The sequence below is a fragment of the Leptonychotes weddellii genome, chromosome 7, assembly GCF_054177405.1.
Source record: "Leptonychotes weddellii isolate Sample4059 chromosome 7, ASM5417740v2, whole genome shotgun sequence".
NCBI classification, from domain to species: Eukaryota; Metazoa; Chordata; class Mammalia; order Carnivora; family Phocidae; genus Leptonychotes; species Leptonychotes weddellii.
Window position 1 is genome coordinate 97,370,567 of NC_138375.1, and position 24,263 is coordinate 97,394,829.

The 24,263-nt window shown below is 36.4% G+C and overlaps 1 protein-coding gene across 1 annotated transcript in view; it reads right to left on the bottom strand.

Moving 5' to 3' along the window:
- The window catches only part of RNF180 (ring finger protein 180), a 170,890-nt gene that overhangs the window by 33,112 nt on the left and 113,515 nt on the right, over positions 1 to 24,263 (bottom strand). Inside the window, exons 5-6 of the mRNA XM_081826817.1 lie at positions 12,377 to 12,602; positions 1,911 to 2,036 (exon numbers count right to left, since the gene is read on the bottom strand). Coding sequence (XP_081682943.1) covers positions 1,911 to 2,036; positions 12,377 to 12,602 — 352 coding nt within the window. The remainder of the gene's footprint in view (positions 1 to 1,910; positions 2,037 to 12,376; positions 12,603 to 24,263) is intronic.

Here is a 24,263-nt window from a genome sequence, read left to right on the forward strand (position 1 = left end):
CCCCACTCCAGCAACCCTCAGTTTGTTTCCTGCAATTAAGAATTCCTCATATCAGTAAGACTGATTTTCTTATATTCACTTTCATATTATGTTTAAATGTATCTATACCAAATCTGTGGATGAGTTTCTACAGTTACTACTTTATAAAATAATACATGTTTATAAAATGTCTTTAAACTATTTTCTTAATTCAAACCACTGTATAAAGTTATATTTGTCCTTAAACTACTTTCTTTATACCTCAGGGATTTCATAAATCAATTTATTTTTTGCCTCAACCATGTAGGCCCCATTTCTATCTCCTTCTCGTTTAATGTCATTGTGGTACCGATCTTTTAGGTCTTATGTAGAAGCTCCCCACTGCCCTGCTGTCCTGGCTCCCCGAAGATCAGAGTTCCCCATATCTGAAGCTTTCCAGACTCCATAATATTACAAGTGGTAAATGCTAAAACTGCACAGTAGTTCATGTACTGACAATGGTTTTATAAAAGGAGAAATTATATATTACGTCCATATTGTATGATTATCATTCTACAGTAATAAATTCCCAAAGGTAAAAAAGGTATTAGAGATTGCCTTGCCCGTATTTTTTTTTAAGATTTTATTTATTTATTTGAGAGAGAGAGAATGAGAGACAGATAGCAAGAGAGGGAAGAGGGTCAGAGGGAGAAGCAGACCCCCCGCTGAGCAGGGAGCCCAATGTGGGACTCGATCCCGGGACTCCAGGATCATGACCTGAGCCGAAGGCAGTCGCTTAACCAACTGAGCCACCCAGGCGCCCCAGCCTTGCCTGTATTTTGATAATTCCTTATATCTGTATGTACAATTAGTTGTAATTTAGAATGTGCTTTCACATTAGCTCATTTGATCCTTACAACTATATTAATTAGATTGCACATATATACATATGTGCAATTTTACATATGAGAAAACAGAAACACAAGAATGGGTTCCTATGACACCTCTGAGGTCATTGGGCTAGTCAGACCTGAATCCAGAAACTGGTATTCCTAGTCCACAGTAATATCCTTGAGACACTCAGTACGCCAAGGCACTGCTGTTTTCTTACAGATTTTTTTTTTTTTTAAGATTTTATTTCTTTGACAGAGAGAGACACAGCGAGAGAGGGAACACAAGCAAGGGGAGTGGGAGAGGGAGAAGCAGGTTTCCCGCAGAGCAGGGAGCCCAATGCGGGGCTCGATCCCAGGATCCTGGGATCATGACCTGAGCCAAAGGCAGATGCTTAACGACTGAGTCACCCAGGCGCCCCAAGGCACTGCTATTTTCTTTTCTTTTTTTTTTTCTTTTTTATTTATTTGCGAGAGAGAGAATGAGAGACAGAGAGCATGAGAGGGAGGAGGGTCAGAGGGAGAAGCAGACTCCCTGCCGAGCAGGGAGCCCGATGCGGGACTCGATCCCGGGACTCCAGGATCATGACCTGAGCCGAAGGCAGTCGCTTAACCAACTGAGCCACCCAGGCGCCCCGGCACTGCTATTTTCTATTTGTCTTAAATTTGTGGGACAACTGTAAAATATAAAACTAAATAAACTTACCTGTTATATTGAATTGTTCAGAATCTTTATAAAGAACACTAGTGCTTTGATCAAATACAGCTTTTGTTAAATCTGTTACTTTTGCAATGAATTTCATTATCCACATATTAAACATTATTGACAGCAATGCAAAATAAATTTAATCATGTGTTTTTCTCAAATTTTGCTCTTATTATATAGTTTCTATTTTCTTCATATATATATTGAAGCTTTCAGCAGAAGATACTTAGCAAAATCCTTACTTAAGACTGATCAATGCAGAAATACGTTTCCACTAACATTTTAGTTAGGAAAAAATAGCTTCAAAAAGAGACCTTGGACAAAGTTATCAAACTTTTTTGCATTAGTTTCCTTACCTCCGAAAAGATGGAATGCTTTTCTACAGCTTGGTAGGGGCCATTTTGCAGAGCTGGATTTCTGAAAGCTTTGTTTTATTTTCAAATATTCTTTAGGAAAGAATCTTTTTGTGGCATTGTTCAGTTCTAGAGTAAAACAAAAGAAAACAGTAGTTAAACATTAATTTGAGTACAATGGCAAGAACATGAAAAATTATTGTCTTAGTATTTTGATAATAAATTCAGATCTCTTTAAGAGAGAAGACAAAAGTAGAGTCAACTTTGTAATTTTAACTCAAGCAAACCTAATTCCCCCAAACTCACATTTGATGCAACTTTGATGTGTCTACACATAGAATATACATCTACTGGGTATCTCCTATGTCCTTTGCTATGCCAGATACAGACAAGAGTGAGACACCATCCCTATCCTCAAGAAGACTGAAGATTGAAAGATGGAAATAAACAGACCAAAAAAGGGAAAAATGAGTTCTAGATGTAGTGATGAGTGCAATCATGGCTCAGGATGGATGATGAAAAGGAAAAACCTTCTGAGTACTTTTTCTTACTCCATAATCTCTATTTCATTCTATATGTGGTGGTTGAGCATTTACTGAATCTAATGCTGCTGATTTTGAGGGAGTTTAAAAAATACGGAATCAAATTCTCAACCTTTCAGAGACTTGCTTATGAGCAAAAAATAAAATATTCATTTGAAGTAAACACAGACCAATCAGTGAAAAGGTATGATGATATTGACTTCAAATTCTATTTTTTTAAGATTTATTTATTTATTCATTTGTCAGAGAGAGAGAGAGCATTAGCATGAACAGGGGGAGCAGCAGGCAGAGGGAGAAGCAGGTTTCCCGCTGAGCAGGGAGCCCGATGCAGGACTCGATCTCAGGACCCCGGGATCATGACCTGAGCTGAAGGCAGACGCTTAACCAACTGAGCCACCCAGGCGTCCCTTCACTTTAAATTCTAGAAAGTATCAGAAGGCCACAGAAAGCACGAGGACATAGGAAGAAATGCTCACCTTTAAGAACAACAACACAAGTTAGGGAAAAAGTTAAATCTGCTATTACAGCCTGCATTCAATAGAATATGGCTAGTTTGAATCACAGAAATACCAGTAATATAAGTCTTTTTAGAAAATTCTTTATTTAAATTCAATTTATTTAACATATACTATATTATTAGTTTCAGGGGTAGGACTTAGTTATTCATCAGTTGCATACATCACTCAGTGCTCATTACATCAAGTGCCCTCCTTAAGGCCATAATATAAGTCTTAAAACCAACTCTTGACACCTAGCAGGTTCTCACCCTGGGGTGGCTGCAAGTTCTACTAGTAAGTACATGTCCTATAGAATGTGGGGTTCAGAAGAGCTCTTCATGCTGGGAAAAGAGAGGTCAGTCAGGAATATCCCACTCAGTATTGATGACTGTTTATCTGTTTATCCTATGAAAATAAATTTAAACCTTATTTTCACATTCTTTACTAGTAAATCATTCAAAGCTAAAGTCTGGTTTAGGAAGTCCCATTTTCCAGCTAAATATGGAGCCTGATGACAAAGGCAGATATAATAGAGGCAAAGCCAAACCAAAAATTTTATATTTGACAGTTTCAAAATTAAGTTATGGATTTTACAGCATCTGAATCATTATAATTGTATAATTTATGCTGAATTGATGTTAGTATTTAAGAGTTCCTATTTTATTAACTAGGTAAACCATAGTTAAAGATTTATCCACTTTAATCTGATAATTCCATTTATCATTTGCTACTACAATACTTTATGCTTATAATATAATTTTTGTACCAGAATAGTAAATGAGTTATCATTTTTTAACCCTTCAATCCCAGAAGAAATCTGCTAGTATTTTAAGACTTTTTCAGGTTAGAGCATTTATCCAAGCTTTCACCTCAAGCAGTTGTGTTCACTTTGTACTTACTGAGGTTCTTTAATGACTCTGGAGCACCAAGAACCATTTTAGTGACTGTTTCATCACCCAAGAATAGTTTACTTTCTGCTAGAGGAATAATAAGGCTAAGAGGAGATCTAGTAAATTAAGCCTAGCTTAACCATCACATTTCTTGAGCCTTACTATGATAAAGACAAAATGTTAAGTACTTTATGCTGTGATGATGCATACTGTTACTATTTTGTATGTAAAGTTACATTTCAAGATTCAGAAAAAGGCTTTTGAAATCCTATGGACAACGGATATATTACTGGATCCTCAAAAGTTTATCACAGCATCCATCCCTGGCTTCAAAGAATCCGTAATTCTGTCTTTCTTCTGTGTGAAAAGAAATTGGGTTCTATCTTCCCGGCCCACTGCACCACTGGTTTATCACTTTTAAAAACTGTCAAAGTCACACACACCTATGGTTTAAAAAATCCAATGGTATAAAAGGGCAAAAACAAAACAAAATAAAACAAAAAATGAAACAACAATGATCTGTTCCACTCCTTATTTCTACCTCCACTTCCAATCCCCAGGGGCTGTTTAAGTGTTCCTGTTATCAGTTTTTTTCTGGAGATTAACCTTCTTAACTAAAAGTCAGTCATTTTTTTTTTTTTTAAAGATTTTATTTATTTGACAGAGAGATACAGCGAGAGAGGGAACACCAGCAGGGGGAGTGGGAGAGGAAGAAGCAGGCTTCCCGCGGAGCAGGGAGCCCGATGCGGGGCTCGATCCCAGGACCCTGGGATCATGACCTGAGCCGAAGGCAGACGCCTAACGACTGAGCCACCCAGGTGCCCCAAAAGTCAGTCATTTTTAAGACCTGGTTTGCAAAGCACTAGCAATATGTGAAATGATTTTGGATGATATTGAATGAAAATGTTTAAAAATGTCAAAGTTACCTATTTAATAATGTGTAGTAGAAGAAATGTATAAACTAGATCAAACATAAATTCACAAATATATTGCTAAGGATGAGGCTAACATTGGTATTTAAGGAGAAAGTGTTGATATGAAGAAAATTCTTAAGAAAAAAATAATTCAGGTGGTACATGGATACAGTAAAAATTGTAAAGGTGTACCACATGGGTGCTTCACATGGGTACAAAATGAATTTCACCAGCAGAGTTAAGATCCCTTGCAAATGGCACTTTTTTGCCCCCCTTACACAGGGGCAAAGTAAGCATTGCCCTTGAAGCCCTGAAGATTTTAAGAGTTCGTGTGTTTTCATTGAATTTGAAAAACACTGCTTTAAATATGCTTACTCTGATATTTCTTTTTTATAATAAAAATATTTATTTCCACATTTTTTTTTTAAGATTTTATTTATTTGAGAGAGAGAGATACAGTGAGAGAGGGAACACAAGCAGGGGGAGTGGGAGAGGGAGAAGCAGGCTTCCGGCCGAGCAGGGAGCCCGATGCGGGGCTCGATCCCAGGACCCTGGGATCATGACCTGAGCCGAAGGCAGACGCCTAACGACTGAGCCACCCAGGCGCCCCTATTTCCACATATTAAAGTTGAGAATGACTGCACTAGAAAACATCATGACATAGTCAGATACTCTTACTGATAAGAATGAATTTGGATTTCAGGCTCAGTGACTATTCTGTACAAGACAGACAAAAAAATGAGAGAGTGGAGGCATGGATGGACACAAGAACAAAACCACTATTAGCATAAGAATTCACAGACCAGACTTTTACTGGTAGAGAATAAGAGGAATTGTGAAATGCTCTTAATGGGAATAGGGATAACAGACCAAGACCAATTATAGACTGTCACAGTAGATAAAAAGAGAAGTGTGATATTCTTTTGGATGAGCTGCATGTCCTGGATAAAGCCCAGCAGGACATGAGAATGTCAGACAGAACACAGAGAAATTCTTCACTGTGTAGGACTGGCCCAAACACTCTAGGATATCTGTCATCACTGCCCCCACTGATTAGATGCCAGTATCATCCCCCAATTATTGAGACAGCTAAAATATTCCTGGTGAAAAATCATAGGCCTCCTCATGCTTAAAGTCCTAGATTAGCTTAAATGTCATTTCCTTATTTAGTTAGGGACTTCTATATACAAGGTAAAATTTCCTTTTCTTTTTTCCAACAGAGTTTACCAGTATATCTGCTCATCAGCATGTTCTGCTAAGTAAAGGCACAAGAGTAGTGGGAATAGGGGTGGGGGTATCAAAAGGGAGATGGAGATTGAATGGATGCAAATAGTGGAACAAGAGTGGGAAACCTTCTTGCTGAGGTCTGGTGCATCTGAGTGGGAAGGAGGGATGGCACTGAGTGATTTTGCAATTGCGGAGTAGCTTATACTGACCCTGTGGCTCCCTTTGCAATACCCAAGACGCTCTCATTTACTATATAACCACGGGTTAGGATCTCTGAACAATGGATATTGGGTCCGTAGTAGGACTGCCTACAGGAGGATCCTTCAGCGTCAGTCCACAATAGGGGAAGTTACACACGTGGTTTGAAGGCTTCAGTCATAAATTCAATTCAAGAAAATACGATATGTTCCCTCACAACAAAATCATGTTCTTGCATGAGGTATTCTCCTCTGTCACCTCGATGACCCCCTCTCCACATAATGCTTGTAAACCATGGCCTTTTCCTTTTCTTGGTGTGCTGATTTTAGGTGGCCTACGTATCCTGCAGATCCTGTTATGAAGCATATAGCACCTCCCTGAATAGACTTAGTGTTGGGGTACTGATGTGGGGACTCTGGGTCAGAAAGGATGTGGTGAGGTTGTCAGTCAATGAATGGAAAGGGTCTCACCTATCCAGAGGTCTTCCTCCTCAAACCTGCTTACATTGGTGTCCTTCTCATCTTCGAAGAAAAAAACACTCTAATTAACTTGGGCCACACCAGAACCTTCCCCAATCTCACAAGCAAGCTTAGAATTGCCTTGTACAAACTTATCCTCCTTTTTCCCAAAGTGACTTCACCATTTTATATTTTAACAAAAAATACATGAGTCCCAATTTCTCCATATTCTTGTTAACACTTGTTATTATCATTGTGATTGTAGCCATATTAGTGAGCGTGAAGTGTTATCAGTTTTGATTTGCAACTAATAACTAATGATGTTGAGCATTTTTCTATGTGCATATTGGCCATTTTTTTTTTTTTATCTTCCCTGGAGAAGTTTCTATTCAAACTCTTTGCCCATTTTGAAATTGGGTTGTCATTTTATTGTTGAGTTGTAAGAATTCTTCCTATATTTTGGATACTAGGTCCTTGTCACATATGTATCTTATACATATTTTCTTTCACTCTGTGAAAGTTGTTAATATCCTTTGTCGATAATATCCTTTGAATGCACACAAGTTTTTAACTTTGATAAAGTCTAATTTATCTGTTTTTTTCCTTGGTTGTTTGTGCTTTAGTTGTCACTTTTAAGAAATCATTGCCCAATCCAATTTCAAAAAATTTTACACCTATGTTTTCATCTGAGAGTTTTATAATTTTAGCTCTTACATTTAGGTCTTTGTTCCATTTTAATTAGTGTGTGTGTATGTGTGTGCGTGTATGTGTAAATAGTGTAAGGTAGTGTGGGTGTGTAAATAGTGTAAGGTAGGGCTCCAAGGTCACCTTTCTTTTGTGTGTGGATATCCAAACCCTACAGGGTTTTTATGTTCTTACCGAGAATAGTGGTATATACTTAGATTAAAAAATAAGTGCTTCTCTATTTTCTGTATCTTTAGAACAATTTCCAGAGGTTTCAATTAAAAAAATCATTTCATCAGTTAAATGGTTGTTTTGCTGGGATGAGGACTGAGCCTGTCATACCACCATTCCAGAAACCTCTTTACTATTTATTATCTTTAAGTATTATTGACTTCCTTCTAAGAGGAGTTAGGTCTTTTTATACTATCTTCTTTCCTTTTAACCTCTCAAGATTTTGTATCATATCATCATTTTTAGTTTCTTTGTTAACTATATTTATTAGTATGCTTTTATTGGTTAGGATGCTCTTGGTTGAAATTAACAAAAAATTTCCTCAACTGTACTAATTAGTAAAATTAATTATTTAATGGAACAGGAAATCCAAAGGTAGGGTGGGCTTCAAAGATGACTAACTCAGTGGTTAAACAATGTTATCAAGACCCCACGTTCAAAAAAAAAAAAAAAAAAAAGACCCCATGTTCTTTTCTTTCCTCAATTCTGCCATCCAAAATAAAGGCTTCATACCAAGCTGGTTCCCCACTTACTCATAAGATGGTTGCCGATAACTATCCCTGTTACACACTTTCTTGTTTATGTCCAATGGGAAAGAGAAAGGCTTTTCCATCTCATAAGAGTAAAGACAAACTTTCTTCTCATCTCATTGGTCAGAACTGGACCACATGCTGATTTGTGAACCAATCACTGGCAAAGGGGATAGATTACCAAGGAGCCAAGGATGGGGTCTGCTACCCGGGAGCCACATGGTCTATGTTGGGGTAGTTCAATAGTTGAATAAAACTCAGAGTTATATTAGAAAAGAAGGAGGATGTAATGGATACTAATTAGCAACCAATGGTGTCTACTGTAACTTTTTTCTATCAACTTTCAACAGTATATCTTTTATTTTTAAAAGATTTTATTTATTTATTTGAGAGAGCAAGCAAGCACAAGCCAGGGGAAGAGGCAGAGGGAGAAGCAGGCTCCCCGCCAAGCAGGGAGCCTGATGCGGGGCTCGATCCCAGGACCCTGGGATCATGACTTGAGCTGAAGGCAGAAGCTTAACCAGTTGAGCCACCCAGGCACCCCATCAACAGTATATCTTGATTTACATTAAAAAAAACCAGATATCAATTCCTTCTACATATCCTTCCCACTTCCTCTTCCCAACTTTTAACATGTTAAGTATTTTATCAAGATCACATCTAATAGTGTTAAGTAACTTAAGCAAAATTGCCTATCTAGTGAATGTTATAGTTCCAGTTTAAAATCATTTTGATGAAGTACAGTCTCTGGAATAAATCTGGGGGGAATCTAATTATTATCTCTATCCAGTGAGCTACTATAACAGAATTATGTTATAACTAACCCCTTACTCATTCGCCAAAGATCTTGAGTTCCTTTAGGAAATGATAGCTTTCCCACTCTGACCTTTGACAGGAACTATCTCCTGGTTTGTCCACAATCTGAATGGTGACATTAAGTAACTGAGATGATTCATTCACTTAATCAATAACTGTCAGGGTTCAGTAAGATTAACAGAATACTCTAAGACAGTAAACTAACTTCTCCAAAGAATCACCCAAAGCATTTGAAATCAGAAAAGGAAAAAAAAATCTCATTTACAATAGCAACAACAAAAAACCACAGGTGGAAAGCTACTAAGAAATGTGCAGACTTTAGGAAGGAAATTGCAGAAATGTATTGAGAGGTGATATACCATAATAACAATCACTCAATATTATATCAATGTCAATTAAAAATATAAATTATCCCCACATAACTTATAATTTTAATTTACTTTTGAGTTACTAAAACATACACGATATAATAGTTTTAAGAGTAAAGTAATGGGGGAAATGCCTGGGTGGCTCAGTCAGTTAAGTGTCCAACTCTTGGTTTCGGCTCAGGTCATTATCTCAGAGTTGTGAGATGGAGCCTCGCCCACTAAAAGCTCCATGCTCAGCTCGAACTCTGCTTGAGATTCTCTCTCTCCCTCTGCCCTTTCCCCACTTGCGGGTGCACTCTCTCTAAAATAAACAAAATCTTAAAAAAAAAAGAATAAAGTAATGGTATATGACAAGATAGAAATATGAATGGAAAAGAAGAGCTGCCAAGAAATACACTTTTGGGTATTTAGTGTATTGTACGTTTTAGTAATTGTTATTATTACTTTTTAAAGAATGTCAATTCAATTAGAATAGGAAAAATGGCCTGTTCAACAAAAGTTACCGGGATAAATGTCTACAAACATGAAAAAAAGCACTCCATTCTTAATCAAACCAGGCACCATACAAGATGTTAGATGGAGTTAAATGTGGGGATATGAGGACAAACTGGAAACCTAAAATAAATGTAGGTAAAGAGAATGTTTATATTGTTCTTTAGTGGATAGGGCCTTTTAACACCTAACTTTGAAATTAGAAATAATAAACACCAAGGTTGCTACATGAGATACATAAAAATATAAAAGTTCTGCACATTCATAAAACACAATAACATAACTAAAGTACAAATGACAAACAGGGAAATGATTACCACCTATGACAAAAGCTGACACTAATTTTTAAAAAAATCTTTTCTTTTTAAGGGTTTTTATTTATTTACTTGAGAGAGAGATAGCAAGAGAGAGGGCACAGAGGGAGAGTGAGAGGGAGAAGCAGACTCCCCGCTGAGCAGAGAGCCCCATGTGGGGCTCGATCCCAGGACCTTGAGATCATGATCTGAGCTGAAGGCAGACGCTTAACCCACTGAGCCACCTAGGCACCCCTAAAAAATCTTCTTGTTAATAAACAAGAAGAAGATGAACAAACCATAAGAAAAATCAGCAAAGTTCAGGGTCAGAGATTTAAAAAGAAACAAAACAAAACAAAAATGCCCAGAGTGTAGAGAAAATAAGCCCTTGTATAATGCTGCTTACAATAATTTTGGAGTATAATTTTGCAACATATACATAGCTTTAAAACACACATGGCTTTAACTACCAGTTCTACTTCTGGAAATCCCTTGCAAAAAAATACTCAAGGATGTGTGCAAATATTTATCCTCATATGTCAGCAAATAGTAACAAATAAATAAATTAAATGTCCCATATAGTGGATAGCTTAAGTAGATCATGATATAATGACAAGTGTTTTTAAGTAAAGCCAAGCAGGTTAAAAGCATTATATACAATTTAATCATATTTTTTTTCTGTAAGAAAAATAATTAGGTACACAGATATAAATCATTCTGGAAGGATACTCACTCAAGGTGGTCTTTAGATGTTAGGACTACAGAGGATTTTGAGTTTACAATTTTATCTGGATGTTCTGATTTTTCTCTAATGAAACTGTATTACCTATATAATTTAAAGTTATTTCTGTAAGAAAACTAGACCATAATGTTTTGGCTACTAGCAATGTCACTTTCCCTAATTTATACGCTGGTATTTCCTCAACTTTTATCAGAGTATACCAAAAGGCACAGTGTCAGGAAACCTGATACTGCATTTGCTCTGAGAATGTGAGGACACTCACTACTCTGTTTCTCAATATGCCCTAGAAGAGAAATCACATAAAAAATCCCTTTTCAAGTGCCAGAAAAATGTTTGCTTATCCTTAGGAAGTGGGATGTTTCTTTTAATGAATCATGAGAATCATTTAATTGTATACTTACTTTTATTTTTCCTTAAGCGGCAGAATGTTTAAAACCAAATACTTCATCTAATTATAGTTACCATGCACAGTCATATGGTTTATGTATCTGTCCATCCACACTCACCTCCAGAATGTGGAGATAGCATTTTCCTCCCTAACATTTGGCACACAGTAGTGTACTCAATAAGTATTAGCTCTGCTTTTTTTTTTTTTTTTTAAGATTTTATTTATTTATTTGAGAGACAGAGATACAGAGAGAGAGGGAACTCAAGCAGGGTGAGTGGGAGAGGGAGAAGCAGGCTTCCTGCTGAGCAGGGAGCCTGATGTGGGGCTCGATCCCAGGACCCTGGGATCATGACCTGAGCGAAAGACAGACGCTTAACGACTGAGCCACCCAGGCGCCCTTCTGCTTACTTCTATCATTCTTCTCTTTTCCTTAGCAATTCTCTATGTTCCGCATTCATTAGTTTTTCTTCTCTCCATAATGTGTTTTAAATATTATGTTAATTGGGTGATGGACATTAAGGAAGGCATGTTGATGTAATGAGCCCTGGGTGTTACACGAAACCGATAATTTGAACCGATTTATTGAACACTACATCTGAAACTAATGGTATACTGTAAGTTGGCTAATTGAATTTAAATAAAAAAAAGAAAAGAGTAAACACTATGTTATATTCCATCTTTACTGATACTTAGGTAAACAGATCCTTGCCCCAATTTTACTTTTCATTCAAGAAAAGAGACCTTAAGAACCGTAAGGATGTTGAGAAGATGTGGAGTGCGGAGGAAAGGCATACAAGTTTTTTGTCAGATATTTACAGATTTATTCTCTAAGATTCCGGAGGAGATAACAAGGGCTAAAGAATGAGTAGCAGTAAAAGGCAGATATGAGGGATAAATAATCAACAGGGCTGTTCGAATTTTAATGGAATGTCTTTGACACTGGAGATGTCCAAGTCAAGAGTGCTTAGAATATGAAGTAGGGTTTAGACGTGAGACCCTCTCTTCATCTAGGATTCTATGATTTTCAACACAGTTCTCTGAGTTGGGGAAGGACTATTTTATAAGGTGTAGAGTAATAAGTTATCCTGTATATGATTTGCAGTAGTGTTCTCATAATAATTTATCAAGTACTTTTAGAACTGGAACAAAGCCGTAGTCAGAAGAGTCGAGCAATTATGTCAGTGAAAGAGAAGAGTTACCTGTCTGGAAAAAGACTCTGGAAATGGTGGTCCGACACAACGGGCAGGGAGTGCTTGCAGGATTGTCTTTGGCGAGAGTCCGTAAGCAGGGCTCACAGAAGATATGCTGGCAAGGGTAGCACATGTGTGGGTTGAAATAAACGTCCAGACACACTGCACAGATGTAACCGTCCTTTTCTTCTGCATGTTCATTGTCATCATCTGGACTCATCTCACTGTTCAAAGCCTGCAAAACAGAAGCAAAAGCAAGTTTTTCTAGTTCAGTAGGAGACTGGTTTCCTTGAGAAAGAGTGCATAAATATCTGTTTCTGTGACATATTCAAAGCGACAGAAAGGCTACCTTGCAACGTGAGAAGAAACTCAGAAATACACGAAAAACCCAGAAGTCTTATTCTTTTTAGTATTTTCATGTAACACTAAATGCTAAAACACACCCAGACATATTGAAGCATACCCATATCTCTATTTAACCAGTACTAGTTAAGTATCAGGTATGCTAGGCCCGGGATTATAGATTCCCCATCTATCCCACCCCCAACCACAGCAAATAAAGTGATTGTCACAAGGTTATGGAGCCTTCTATGGGCATGAGCAGATGAGGAAAAGTGAGGGCAACAGGATATCATACTTCATCCTCATACCTTGCATGCATTCTCTATACTTTGTCCCTTTGTGGACCTCAAGGCCGAGAAATGGCCAAAGCCTAACATACATCAGGAAGTAGACAAGGCAAAAAGACTTGCAGTAATTCTGGAATCAGCCTAGTAGCTGGGAAATAGGATGAGTCCCTTGCCCCCTCCCAGAAAGAACAGTTAAGAAAGAGGTCCTTAGGAAAGAGGCAGCTTAGACATTAGCAGCATAGGGTCTGGTAAAAGAATTCCTGTAACTTAGCCTCACAATTTCCCCATCTGTGAGGATGTTGCGAGGATGACGTGAGGCAATCCACTAGACAACATGCATTCTGTGAAATCCCATATAACATAAACAAAGTTTACTACAGAGAGGATATGAAGTAAATGCCTCTCACCCACAGAAAGCTTGTGGCTATGATCTGAACAATAATAAAGAAAAATCTGCAGGAAAGGCCACAAAATCCATAATTTTCACTCATTAATGATGTATGAATATCCTCTCCTAAACTTCTAAGATATTTGCAAAGTGAAAGACATAAGTAAATAATTAGTACTGAATTAGGCATCCCAGATAAAAACATCTATGGACCTAGATTCTGACTTACCTAAATTTTATTTCATAGTACCAGCTTATTCTGCTTGCATTAGACTCTCAGGACTGTGCCTTGAGATTTGAACTAATTAACCTTGAAGAAACCCAGGGCATAAAAAAACCCCATAATTTTTAGAACCTCTTAAAGCATTTCAAGTTGTGACCCAAATATTTGTGCAGAATTTTATTTCTGTGAAGTACTTTGTCTCTACATATACGACAAAAGTAACTAGATTTCAGTAAAATACACATCAAAGAAATAAAATCTTTGTTATTTAAAAACACAAACAATATTTTGAAAATAAACTTGATGTAAGTTTGAAAATAGAAAATGAGGTTGCAACTATTCATCTATTATTTAAGCTAAGTGAAGCAGCCCTCACCATAGAAATAACATATATAAAGACCTGTAGAATTCACTATGTTTTAAGGAGTTAAATAGGTTTAAGAGTTTTTATTAATTCAGAAAACTGCACACATCGGTTAATAAATATGGTTATATAAGAAGACAACAAATTACCTCAAGGATAGAATTCTACTGGGTTTTTCTCCAAATTGCAGAGATGTAGGGTTGTATAACAGAAAATTTGCTGTTGGATGGATAGTTATTTTTTTTTCAAGTTTTTATTTAAATTCCCCTTAGTTGGACAATTATATTTTAAAAATTAATTACTCATTAATGGATCACTGCCAACCTAGAAAGAGGTTTTTCATAGGTGTGTCTATGAACCCATCTTCATCTCCTCAATATTTCAATTGTCATAGATGAAGACCCCAGAAATGCTTATCAGAAATGTGGGAAAGGGGACAGAAAAGAGAGCTATCTAGTTAAGAATGAAAATCCTTTCTGGAACAAGGTATGCCATTAGAAAATAATATAGAAATGTAAACTACACTAAACCAGTTGGCAGAGTCAAGATTAAAAAAGTCTCAATAGGTGGCTGGGTGGAAATCAAGATTAAATTTAACAGGGATACATATAAATTCCTAATTGAAGACTCCAAAATGGACTGCACACATAGAAGATGAATAAAATTTAGCTAAAAGCAATTTATGTCAAGAAGAGCTTGGGATTTTAACTGACTTAACTAAGCTCAGAGTATGATGTGGTTACTTAATAAGCAAATCTAACTTCAAACGCAGGATAGGGTGGGTTTATGTGCCTCTCACTGTATAAATATCACAACACATTTGTAGTTACTTTGAGGAACACAGACAAACTAGAGTTATCCACAGAAACACTGAAGGCCACGGCAGCATGACTTCTGAAACCACCTCCTTGGAAGTACTGTTAAAAGATGGGCACCTGGGTGGCTCAGTTGGCTAAGCGTCTGCCTTCGGCTAAGGTCATGATCCCAGGGTCCTGGGATCGAGTCCCACATTGGGCTCCTTGCTCAGAGGGGAGTCTGCTTCTCCCTCTACCTACCCCCCCTTGCTGGTGATCTCTCTCTCAAGCACTCTCTCTCAAATAAATAACTAAAATCTTTAATAAAAAAGATGGAGGGTATTCATTCAGAAAAATATTAAGAGGAGATGAGATAAACAAACAAGTATCTGCATGAGAGTGATCCTAATTTTCCTGTGTAGTTTTCATGATTAGATCTAAAAACAAATAGATGTTAAGAGAAAATAGATTATAAAAGAAATACCTATTTACAAACCAAAATGACATGAACCACAGCATAACATTTTTCCTCTTAATACAGTACATTTGTCATGGAACTAAACATTTATCTTGTGTTCCCCAAGAAATACTTTGGGACTTAGAAATAAGACAATTAAAGTCGTACATATTAACTAATTTCCTCAACACAAAACCCCCATGAAGTAGGTACTATTACTATCATCATTTTCCAGAATAAAGAAAACTGAGAAACAGAGAGCTCACTCAGAAAATGAGAAACTCAAACCGCTAGTGGTGAAGCTGGGATTTCAATCCAGCCCTTATGGATCTGGAGCAGCACTCTTCTTCACTACCACATTCTTAAGTGAGTTAAAGGACTTCAGAATGTGCTAGCAAATAATAAATGTTAACTGCTGATGATTATGATGTAGGTTAAAAGAAAAAGATAACCCAGGTAGGATCTACAGGGAAGTAAATGTTAAGGCATTGTTACTAAAATTAGCAGGTGAATATAACAGGTGCCCAATGTACAACTACTTTTGGCTCCAGGGGAATTATTCTACAAGAACCAAACACGCAGTCTCTCAAACTCCTTTCTAGGGGTTTCCAGTCTCAGAAGAGGAAAAAGTAAACTGATAAATAATATAAAGCAATGTTTCAAAAAAACCCCAGTAAAAACTAGCACAAAAATTAACAGACCATGAGTTGCTATTAGTAATAATGACAACAAAACAGCAGTGCCTTTAGCTCATTTATAATATTGTGATTACTGCTGCCTTATTCCTCCAACTTACTATTTTTTAAAATTTTTTTATTATGTTATGTTAATCACCATACATTACATCATTAGTTTTTGATGTAGTGTTCCATAATTCATTGTGTATAACACCCAGTGCTCCATGCAGAACATGCCCTCCTTAATACCCATCACCGGGCTAACCCATCCCCCATCGCCCTCCCCTCTAGAACCCTCAGTTATTTTTTAATAAGTGATAGTAGGGCAGTGCATAAGAGCAAGACTCCAGAGCCTTTTGGGGCTCTGCCACTGCTGCCTGTAGGACCTTATGCAAAGTACCTAACTCCCTGGAGTCTCACTTTCCTCATTTGTAAGGTGGGGATATGAAAGTACCTAACTCATAGTTGAAAGGATTAAAAGAGTTAATATATATAAAGCATTCAGAACAGTATGTGGAATGTGTTTGCTGCTGTCATTATATTTAATATTATATTATATTTAAGACTTTTTTAAATGAATTTTATGTTTACAGGAAAATTGTACAGAAAATACAAAGAATTCCCATATACCTCCTTCCACCACACACACACACACACACACACACACGCACATGCACGTGCACACAGAGTTTCACCTTCTGTTACCATTATGGTACATTTTAATATATATATATATATATTTTTTTATTTATTTGACAGAGAGAGACACAGCGAGAGAGGGGACACAAGCAGGGGGAGTGGGAGAGGGAGAAGCAGGCTCCCCGCTGAGCAGGGAGCCCGATGCGGGGCTCGATCCCAGGATCCTGGGATCATGACCTGAGCGGAAGGCAGATGCTTAATGACTGAGCCACCCAGGCGCCCCATCCATTATGGTACATTTTTAGAGTTGATAACCAATACTGATACATTACTATTAACTGAAGTCCTCAGTTTATTATTTTTGTATATGTGCTGCCAAAGTGAGCCCAAGTCCATAGTTTATATTAGGGTTCAGTCTTGGTTTTGTACATTCTATGGGTTTTAACAAATGAATGTCATTTATCCACAACTACAATATCACATAGAATACTTTCACTTCCCTAAAAGCCCCATGCTCCCCCATTCATCCTTTTTACCTTTTCTCCAACCCCTGTCAACTACTGATCTCTGTATATAGTGTTCCTTTCCCAGAACATCATATAATAGGAATTACACAGGATGTAGCCTTTTCAGACTGGCTTCTTTCACTTAGCAATATGCATTCAAAGTTCTTCCTAATTGATCTTGAAGTCACTCCAGGTCTCTAACGAGAACTGCTCTTAATTCTACATCAGTTAATATCTTGGCCTTTAAAAAAAAACAATAAATTTGCTTGATTTTCTAAATAAATGCAAAATGCCTTCCACCCCCTAGATATTCCTGGAAGACTGTGGTCCACTGATAGCATGCTGTCTTATTTTCTGGCAGTGTTATATGTTTATTCTTTTCAAAAACATATTTTTATAATTCCATTTTCTTTAAAAATATGCATTGAATCAATATCATAATTTAATTTTGCTTCAAATTGTCCCCAAAGGAAGTAATAAATATAATTAAAATAGGTTAAAATTTGCACCTAATTTGTTCTGTGTGTGTGTATGTATGTGTGTGTGTGTGTGTATTCTACCACATACAGGGGAGAAAAAAGCCAAAAGCCAGTTTTTGCTAAGAATCTAAGAATGCCCTTGATGAAGCAGGAAAAAGATTAATTTTTATTAATTATCTTTTAATACTCCATGTGAGAGAAACAGAAAGTACACAGAAAGCATTTCTGTTGCATACCGAAGCATAATGGTTATTTTAAGAAAAAGCGCCTTTGATATTGTTTTAGTTGTGAGCTGAGCTAGCTGTTTTTCCCACAGAATACTATTGTTATGTAATAAACAATGGCCAGGAAAACTCATTATTCAGATCCGGTTATTTGACAGGCATTTTCACAAAAATGAACAAAGCAAATCTGTCACTTCAAGGGAAAAAACTGATCGTATTTGCTGCCAAATAAAATGATAAAATTTGGGATTTCAAGCAAAAATCAAAATTTTAGAAAACTTCTATATGTTTATAGCTTCCCAATATTTACAAGACTTTTCTGAAAAGATGATATATGACAACATTTAGAAGAGTGGTAAAATTCAATGAGCCAATAGTTTCCAAATGTTTAATGCATGATATTACAAAACTATGCATAAGTAAACGAAGCACTCAAAGTGTAAAGACAGACCAATGGTTTTTAACGTAACAGAGTATTTGAAGTTCACATCAAGTGTCAGATTCCATATTGCAACTAGCCTTTAATAATCTAGCACTTGTCAAGTTTTGGTGTAATATCAAAGACATCTATCCAAAATCATCTTGAAAAGCTATTATAATACAGTTCCTTTTTCTGACTATGTGTCTGGCTGGATTTTCTTCATATGCTTCAATCAAAACAACAAATGGCAACAGACTGTATGCAGAAGCAGATGTGAGAATACATATGTTGTTTATGAGGCCAAATATTAAAGAGATTTGTAAAAATGCCATTCTTCTCAATTTTTTTCAATTATTTTTCATAATATATGTTATGATTCCATATAATGGTTTATTATTATCTGTGTATGAATTAATCTTTGTTTCTGTTTTAATTTATAACATGGTAAATATTTATAATCCATATACACAAAAGTTCTTTGGGGTTCTCAATAACTTTAAGATTTTAAAGGGATCTTGAGTCCAAAAAGTATGACAACAAATACAGTAGGAGGTAGAAAGCAAAGGTGATTTGGGCCGTAGGCCTGTATTAGATATTGTATTGAAACATGTAAGTTTTAGTGAATTGGCAACATCGACAATAATCTCATCTTACTAAGCAAGATAATTTAGGGAAAAATTACAATGCGGGGTCTAAATGATGGTCAGTCTCTTCTTTCTGGGATCTAAAGAAATAAAAGCTCTAAGAAGTACAAAAAGAATGGCGGAATACTGTAGGGAAGGAGAGAGGAAGAAGGTATGGAGCATTTACTTCAGATAGCCACAACTAGATAGACCACAGTATCAAGAGAAAAATCAATCAGCTTAATATTTACAATTCTATTAGATGACAAATAACTTCATTTTTTTTATTTTTATCTTTTTAAATATTTTATTTATTAAGAGAAAAGGAGAGAGCACGCATGCATGCAGTGGGAGGAGCAAAGGGAGAGGGACAAGCAGACTCCGTGCTGACTGTGGAGCCCAATGCAGGGCTCATCTCACAACCCTGAGATCATGACCTGAGCTGAAATCAAGAGTTAGACACTCAACCGATGGAGCCACCCAGGAGCCTTGATAAATAGTATCATTTAAAACGAAAAGCAAGAGCTACTATAATACTCTGAGGTAGCCTCTAAAGCATCAAGGAAAGATGAAATGATCTTCGATAGAGTTTTAGTTATACTTTCTACATTACAATTATTTGATAACTGGCAATTTATATGGGGTTGCTTAATACAAATATTCACTTAATTAGAACACCTCATTAATGAGCTATTCTAGATAGACTGAAAATTACTTTATCTGAATTGTTTTTTATAGAACTTTGCAAAATAGAAATACCTTTAGATTAGAGTTAATTCTAGGAATCTATGTCAAAATGATCTAGATGTTCTAGCTTGAGTGCTTGTTTTACTTAAAAAAAGAAAAAAAAATCCAAAATAACATCCCAAGGTCTAGAGTGAACATCAGTAGTTAGGACCTACAAAAGAAGAAACACACCAAATCCCTACAACCTGTGGTAAAGGAAAAACAGAATTCATGGGGTCTCAAATGAATACTGCGGCTGTTGTAATCCAAATTTTGAGTGGAAATTTCCCAATATTTATTCCTGTAATTCACCAGCATACCCACAGAAAGGAAGAGACTAAATGAAGGCTCCACATACCTTTAAGAGGTGACCAATGACGGCTTAGAATATTTTTCCCCACTCACCATCATACTTCTCTGTATGTTTGCAGGTTAATACAATACTGAGTATTACCCAAGCCATCAGATACAGAGTTATTCAGAAACCATTTATTCATTATGTTACTTCATAAATAAATCCCTTCAGGGCTCCACTCTATATACTGATGAAACTTGATATATGTATAAAATAGAAAACTCCAAAGAAGTGCATACGGTCATTTTCCCTATACTGGCCTTTGGAAGACTTATATTTATCCCATTAAAAGCTCTGGGGAATGCAACTTTGTGCAACTTATTTGCTCTCTTAATATGAATATTAAACCAAATGATAATCAATTTACTTATGAAACAAAAAATCAAGTTAAATGAAGTAAAAAACTAAGGAAACAGTCTTTGCATTGAAAGAAATGAAAATGACCCACATTCACAGTAAACAATTGCAAATGCTCAGGCTAGACTTTATAAATTTCCCCAGATTACTTGGGTTTGGAGACTAAATGTAATGAATTAGAATGGAAACCCTTCTTCAGCAAAATTGAAAGAATGTATTTCTGCTATTTCTGGCTCTCTTTAGAGTACATATGAGCTCTAAAATTTACTGTTTTTTATGGAAAAACATGACTTTTGCTTTATATAAGTTGTATTGCTCACCACCCCCATTTTTGGCATTTTAAATAAAATGTTTGCAATATTTTGTAGTGCTGGTCACTTTTTGAAAGTATATTCTGTTTTTAGTTTGAAAACCAAGGATGTGCTAGCAGTTATTTTAAAAATACATGTTCTGCACAAGTTATTAGATCTTTATAAAATGATAAATGATGCAGTATACATTCTGTGCATATTTTTGTGGAAGCATTTACATTTAATAATCACATACACTAAAAAAATTACTATCCTGTCTGAAATTAAAGGAAGAGTGTTTTGCTATGTAACATTTCTAACACATTGGTAATTCTGGAAAGTTTTCACCTCATTTGCAAAGTCTTCTGCCATGTTTACTTGAGGGAGGAAAAATGCAAATTCCAGGTCACTGGTTAGCTCCAAAAAGGAAAATGTCAAGATATTGTATCTTTATATGCTTATAGTTGGTAATACACAACCACATAGTTAAAAGGCACTAGTTACCATGTTCTTAAAGACTACAAAATGCAATCATTATTCTATGGAACACATTTTACTTTGTCTCAGTGTTGGCGAGAGAAGGAGAGGGAGAGAGAATGAACTTCCCTTTGTCTTTTCTGGCTTCACTGTAACTGTCCGGCTGCTTTATTTACCTTTTTCTTTAAGTGTGTCTTGTGTACAATTTCTGCCTATTACTGACATTTTTTGCCACATAATTCACGTACCCTAAAATTCACCATTTTAAAGTGCACAATTCAGGGGCTTTGGTATATTCATAAGGTTGTGCAGCCATTACAACCACCGAATATCAGAAAATTTTCCTCATTCCAAAAAGAAACTGCATACCCATTATCAGTCACTTCCCATTTCCCTCTCCCCTCCTCCTGGTGCCCCACCCTCGGCAACCACAAACCTACTTTCTGTCTCTATAGATTTGCCTATTCTGAACATTTCATATAAACAGAATCATACAAAACATGTCCTGTTGTATTTGGCTTCTTTTCACTTAATGTTTTCAAAATTTTTCTCTGTTATAGTATGCATCAGTATTTCATTCCTTTTTATGATCAAGTAATATTTCATTGTATGGATATCCCTCATTTTGTTTATTGTTACTGACTTCTTACGTATGTATTCTCTGCCAATGCCCTTTTAGTAATGGTCTTTATGAAGATTGTGTTCTGCACTTTCTAGTTCCCTACGTGAACTTACCCTTTCTTACTGTCCTCAGAATCTATTTCCTTTGTAATGATGCCAGCAAAATCTTTGATTAATCTTATCCCTCTTCTGATCTCCAAATAAAAAATTATCACTGCTTTTTGTAAATGACCATACTAGGACTCCAATCTTAACATATTCTAACTTGAATTCACTTCTCCCCCAGATTTGACTCTTGCCCCTCACCTCCTACATCCAATCTTTGCCAAGTTTAGTTCTTCAACTGTTTCAATGTTCCCCTGTACTCCCTTAATTGTGATTCCCTTTATTTTCATTGCCACTTCCTAATTCAGCTTTTTAATCTCTATATTCTCTCAAAAAATATTTATTGAGGGCCCACTGTGTTCCAGCCACTTTCCCAGGCTCTGAGAATACACTATGTAGCTTTGGTCTTGTGGCAGAGAATAAAAGGATGCTAAGAAAGCATAAAACAGAGGAACTCAAATTAGTGTGGGGTCCAGAAAGGCTTCCTTGAGGTAGTGGTATTTAAGTCAACATCTTGCTAGAAATCTTTTTGTTGCAAATTACAGAAAACCCAATTCTAAGTGGCTCAAAAGTTAAAATGGAATCTACTGGTGCCAGTAATCGAAAAATCTAGAAGTGCATCCAGCTTTAGGCAAGAACTGACTCAGTACCCTAAATGACATCTCTAAAAACTATCCTTTTCTTTCTCAGTTAGACCAAATTCCTCACTAATTTGGAACTTTTGCATAAGCTCTTCCTTCTGCCTACTCTTCACCTCTACTCTTCCCTAATTCCTACACACCATTCAGATCTGGTATGGTTTGCTTTAGTGGACACTTTTGGGGAAACCTTTCCAGCATTCATTCCGCCCATCTTCTGCCAACAATTTATGGATTTTTTTTAATTGGGAAATTCACCCTTCCCCATTTATAGCCATAACTATGTGCTCCAATTGGCCTTAAGTGATTCAGGGGAAATAATATGGGATGAATACCAGGAGGCTAATCCTGATATATCAGTAGCCTTACTTGAGAGACTGTACTTTCTGTGAAACAAAGTATCCTCCAGATTCTCTATACAGGACATCTACTATCCATTTGTAAGTCCCTGTCATAGAAATATAAAATAGCCTGTGGTCACATTCAATATAAAGGTCTTTGAATCTGAAATTATTAAAAATATACCAATATTCATGTTTTTAAAAATACTATTATTTCTGCTATTGTCAGAGCAAAGCAATGGAGGCAAGGTAATAGAAGTGACTAGAAATGGCTAATCAATAGCCTTCAAACCATTTCTATATAACTTCTGGCCATCAAGAAGGAATCATGAATGTTTAATATATTTAATCACTGTATTCCTATTACTTAGAAGAACGCTTGGATATAGAAGATGCTCAGTAAATATCACTTATGTTAGAGAATACAAAGATTGGTAAAAGAGAAAAACGTACTTGCCATACTGGAAAGACCCCAGTGAAACCATTCAGGTGAATACAAGGACAAAGATTAAAAATAACATCAATTTCTACAGATAGGATGCATTAGCTGGGGTTCTCCAGAATCCAAAATATGGCAGAAGTTTACATGCTATTAGTTTATTACGGAGTGCAGGAGTGAGAGAAAAAGAGAGTGAGGTTAAGAGGAAGAGAAGATATGAGAGGAAAGATTTCTGAGTAGGCCTTTAATTGGTATCGAGTACAGTTTTAGGAGAGGGTTATGAACTACCATGTCCCCACTACATGTAGTGTGATCTATAGTCTGCTGAGGGATGAAGGGAGAAAAATGTATCTGCTGGTGCCCATCTCCTATTGATCCAAAATGTGCCCCACTGGGCATTAACACCCCCTCACCTCCAGGTTACACACACATGAGAATCGAGGGGTCCTCACTGCATCTAATGCTTCAGTGATAACAGAGAAGCTCTTGTTAACCTGCTTGCTGGAGTAGCTGCTGGACAGAGCCAAAGTTGAGTTGTTCTCCTAGGTGGTAGCTAGGCCAGAACAAATATTGCTAAGGGGATTTGTGGAGGCACAGATAAATATATTTTGGTATAGTCATAGAGTGGAATACTATTCAGCAATAAAAAAATCAATTACTTATATATAAAACATCATTAGTGAATCACAAAAACACTGTTTAATGGAAGAAGCCTTACACCAAAGAGTACATAACACCTAATTCTATTTTTGTAGAATTCTACACTAAGTGAGATTACTTTGTGGTTGAAAAAGATCAGAATAGTAGTTGGCTCCAAGGTATGAAACAGGAAATGGCTGGAAAGGGGAATAGGAAATTATTTGGAATGATGTAAGGTTTTATATCTTAGTGGAGACTAAATACACAGGTGTGTGCATTTGTTAAAATAGTAAGTGAACAACTAAGATTTCTAAATTTCACTGTATATAAAGTTCATATCAAAAGAAAAACTACAAACAAAAATGTGGCATATTCATGCAACAGAATATGATTCAACAGGAACAAACTACTGTGGCACAATTTAATACAGTATAATACCACTTTTACAGAAATAACATAGGCAGAACAATGCCATATATTATAT